This window comes from Microtus ochrogaster, unplaced genomic scaffold (genome assembly GCF_000317375.1).
Source record: "Microtus ochrogaster isolate Prairie Vole_2 unplaced genomic scaffold, MicOch1.0 UNK11, whole genome shotgun sequence".
NCBI classification, from domain to species: domain Eukaryota; kingdom Metazoa; phylum Chordata; class Mammalia; order Rodentia; family Cricetidae; genus Microtus; species Microtus ochrogaster.
The window spans coordinates 276,723-280,865 of NW_004949109.1; the positions used below are offsets into that span (position 1 = coordinate 276,723).

The window sequence follows — 4,143 nt, forward strand, 5'->3', positions numbered from 1 at the left end:
GCACTAGCTGCTCTTCCAGAGGTCCTGAGTTCAATTCCCAGCAACCACATGGTGGCTCACAGCCATCTATAGTGAGATCTGGTGCCCTCTTCTGGCCTGCAGGCACACATGGAAGGAATGTTGTATATATAATAAAAAAATAAATAAATAAAAGCAGAATCATACAAATCTATGTTTTTTTATTTTAGTGCTTGAGACTAAACATTTAGTGTTTAGTGTCTGGACCTCAGTAGACCAGGCTGGCCTCAAATTCAGAAATCCACCTGTCTCTGCCTCTGAAGTGCTTTTCCCACTAGCCTGGTCTTGCCAAGTCACCATATACTGGGCTGGGTTCTCTCTCTCTCTCTCTCCAGAGCCGATGGCCCAGTTTTCTGGGGACTCCCCGACTTTCCTAGCTTGTTTTGTTGTTTGTTTTGGATTTCAGCCCTAGTGGGTCTGGAACTTTCTGGGATCCTCCGACCTCTGACTGGGTGCTGGGATCCTAAGTCCTGGGCTCACAGGCATGCATTTCTAGTGGTCTGACCCACAATTTGCTCAAACAGGATAGGAGACAATATTAAGTCACCTGAGCATTGTGACCTATAGGTATTCATGACTTTCCAGTTTCTTTCTTTTTAAGAAAATAATTATTAGCCGGGCGGTGGTGGCCCAAGCCATTAATCCCAGCACTCAGGAGGCAGAGGCAGGCAGGTCTCTGAGTTCGAGGCCAGCCTGTCTACAGAATGAGTTTCAGGACAGCCAGAGCTACACAGAGAATCCCTGTCTTGGAAACAAGAACAAAAGATTTGTTTTTATTATCTTTTAATTACATGTAAGACGTATGAATGTGTCTGTGTGGGTTTGTGTGGTGCCAGGGGAGGTAAAGGTGGCAGGGACAGGTGACTGTCAGCAACCCGATGTGGGTACTGAGAAGAGGTCACAGGTCCCTTGGAAGAGCATTTTGAGCTCCTAACCTCTGAGCTGTCTCTCCAGCCCTCCAGTTTATTTTCTGATTAAGGAAAGTACTTTCAAGAACATTCTTGCCGGGAGGTGGTGGTGCACGCCTTTAATCCCAGGCATTAAATACAATGCACTGTTTACACAGTGCTAGGACTGAACCTTCACACAGGCTGGGCAGCTGCTTTATCAACCCAGCATCTTAAACTGGAATCAGATGAATACACGGTCTCTCCAGTCTCAGGAAAGGCTCTAGGTGGGTTTGAAATGTTTGAGTAAGATCACAGCGTTTAACCTCGGATGTTAAACCTAGCAGAAGCTGACCTGGAAGAGCCGGCTTCTCACCCATGAGACCAGCATATAAAGGCAGTGAAGAAATGGTTGGCTGTAAAAACAGTTTCAAATGGGCTAAGAATATCCTTGCGTATCCCAGTTCATTACTTTATCATACTCTTGAATTCTTTGCTTTATGTGAGAAAGTTTGTTCTTGAGGTAATCACAACGCTCCTTCTTTTCCAGAAATGAAGGGTCCTACGAAAGAAACAGTTATTAATTCAGCTTTCCTCGGTGACTAACAGACACATCCTCACACAGAAAGCAGCGGAGTTAGCGGCAGATACGATCTGATAATTAGAACACTCATGCTCTCTGTCAACACAAGACAGCCTGTGCTTTAGGGCCACAGAAAAACTGAGAAGAATTGGAGAGTAGAAAGGAACCTTTAGTAGTCAATATATGTGAAGAACAAGTGTGGGAAATAATGAATAAATAATGAATAAAGGTCCCTCCCGGATTTTTCCCAACTCCGCCCTTTGCAGAATCTCACAAGTCAATAGAGACTCCATGAGAGACATTTCATAATTTAGCTTAAGAGAAACTGGAGGTCTGTCAGTTATCACCAACGTATCAAGACAAGGACACAGACAAAGACAACTGATTCTACTCACATTCTTTTTCTTCCTAAACTCTTCATGGATTCTTGAAATTCTCTCGTGTTCCTAAAAATAATATATTTTTATCTTATTTTAGTTAAAACACGCAATTACTCAAATCATGTCTCAAAGCACACTGGGAATTAGAACAAAAAAACTATTTTTTGCCAAGCGTGGTGTCACACGCCTGCAATGTTGGCACTTGGGGGCAGACGTCGGACACCACTCTGAATTCAAAGTCAGTCTGGGCTACAGAGGGGGACCCTGCCTCAAAAACAAACCTCCCTGTTCTTTGCACAAAGCTAGAATGAAAATAGCTACACAAAAATATAATTCACTGATAAACATTTGCAACTAACTCCCTGCCAGGCACTGCTCTCCGCCAAGTGTTACAAGCAGCCCTGTGACCCTGGGTGAACCATCTGTCCTAAGATTCTTCCCCCACCACAAACAATATCCATAACCTTCAAATGCTTGTCAGGAGGTTCACTTATTCGCAATGATCCTGATAGAGAGATAAATAAAAACCACCACACTGGTCCTTTCCCTCATCTTCATCCTCCCCGGACAGCTCTCCTCGTGAGTCAGGTGTGTTCGAGGAAGAGGCCGGGACTGTTGACTCCTGAGAAGAGCTAGTAGAAGGTCCCTTCTAATCTTATTATACATTTTATACTAAACATAAATATATTATATAAATATAAGTGAGACAGAGGACTACAGAAATATTTCCATTTCTCCATGAATGCCTTGTTTTTCCTACATGACTTCTTTTTCTACACAACTTCTTTTTTTGTTTGTTTGTTTTTTTTTGTTTTTTGTTTTTTCGAGACAGGGTTTCTCTGTGGCTTTGGAACCTGTCCTGGAACTAGCTCTGTAGACCAGGCTGGTCTTGAACTCACAGAGATCCACCTGCCTCTGCCTCCCGAGTGCTGGGATTAAAGGCGTGTGCCACTATCGCCCGGCTTCTACACAACTTCTTTTGAGACAAGATCTCACAACATTCCCCAGGCCTAGAACTCCTGGGTTCAGAAGCTTCTCTTGCTCAGTTCCCAAGCAGCCAGGCCTGCAGACTTGGCCAACACATACGGCTCTTCTTGCACACCTCTGAAGACCTCAAAGCTTGGTTACCCTTTTGGGCCCGTTGGCCTTGAGTATTTCCCAAATGGTAGTGCCTGACCCACTAGTTCAGTGTTTGCTGGATTCTCCTGCTTACAGGACACAGACAGGGTCTCACTGTGCAGTCCTCATGGGCCTGGAACTCTCTGTAGATCAGGCTGATTTGAATTCACAGAGATCTGTCTGCCTCTGTCTCTTGAGTGCTGGGATTAAAGGTGTGCGCCACCTGTTATTCTTTCGATCCCTGCCCTAGCCACGCCCACTCCTTTTTAACCTCTGACCTCCGCCCACCACTGCTCTCTCTCCGGTTTCTCTCCTGGTGTACACACGGGGCTTTGCCTCTCTCTCCCTCCTTTTCTCCCTCTCTTTCTTCTCTCTCTCCCTCTTTCTTAATAAATGTTTATGGCTATTTCCTGTGTTTATATGTCTGTTACCGTGGCCACCGCCAGCGCAGCTCGTGCCCTCCTGCTGGTGGGAAGCTGTAGCTGCTTTTCTCATGGCAACTCCGCCAGCCCGCCCCAGGGACCGACAACCGTCTCTTCGGAGCTAGCAGCTGCTTTTATGGCTCCATGGGTCTGCTCACATGCGCCTGCTGCATTGGGGGTTCCGCCGCGTGGCTTCCCGCTGCCGCTGGGAACCCCCCATATATTTTTTAAGAATAACAAATGGTGCCGCGTGACTCGGATGATTCATGTGCCGGACTTCTACCTGGGGCCGGAGTTCTGGCTTTAGGCACCGTCCGGGACTCTGAGTTCCCTCCCGGGGCAGAATCAGGACCTGAGTACCTTCTCTTCAACGACCCACGTGTTCCATCTGCCTGGATGCAGCTCCTCCAAACAACAAATCAACTAATCGTGAGTGGCCCCATCTCGCCCAGCTTAACCATCTCTTTTAACCCAAGGGATTGACCGTTGAGCTCCCGGCAACCCTTCATGGTTTTTAGGGATGGGGGGACCTCCAACCACGGGCTTTCAGGGCCCCGGTTGTTCCCTTCACTGGCATTCAATTCGGCTTGTCTCCTGTGCTAAGCCTGTGCCTGAGACGGCTGGCCTTAGGCAGCCCCTCAGCCCACCCGCGCCTGGAGGCCAGGGGCCTCCAGTCCTCCCTCTTTCTCTTTTTTCATTCTTTTTCTTCCTTCTTTTCGTCGTAACAGCTGCTA

General features: G+C 47.0%; 1 protein-coding gene across 2 annotated transcripts in view; it reads right to left on the reverse strand.

Moving 5' to 3' along the window:
- Positions 1 to 1,030: 1,030 nt before the first annotated feature.
- Marveld2 (MARVEL domain containing 2) overlaps positions 1,031 to 4,143 on the reverse strand; it is a 23,499-nt gene continuing 20,386 nt past the window's right edge. For both annotated transcript variants that reach the window (XM_005366557.3, XM_026788974.1), the window contains exons 6-7: positions 1,884 to 1,934; positions 1,031 to 1,467 (exon numbers count right to left, since the gene is read on the reverse strand). In XM_005366557.3, coding sequence (XP_005366614.1) covers positions 1,345 to 1,467; positions 1,884 to 1,934 — 174 coding nt within the window. In that variant the 3' untranslated portion in view covers positions 1,031 to 1,344. The remainder of the gene's footprint in view (positions 1,468 to 1,883; positions 1,935 to 4,143) is intronic.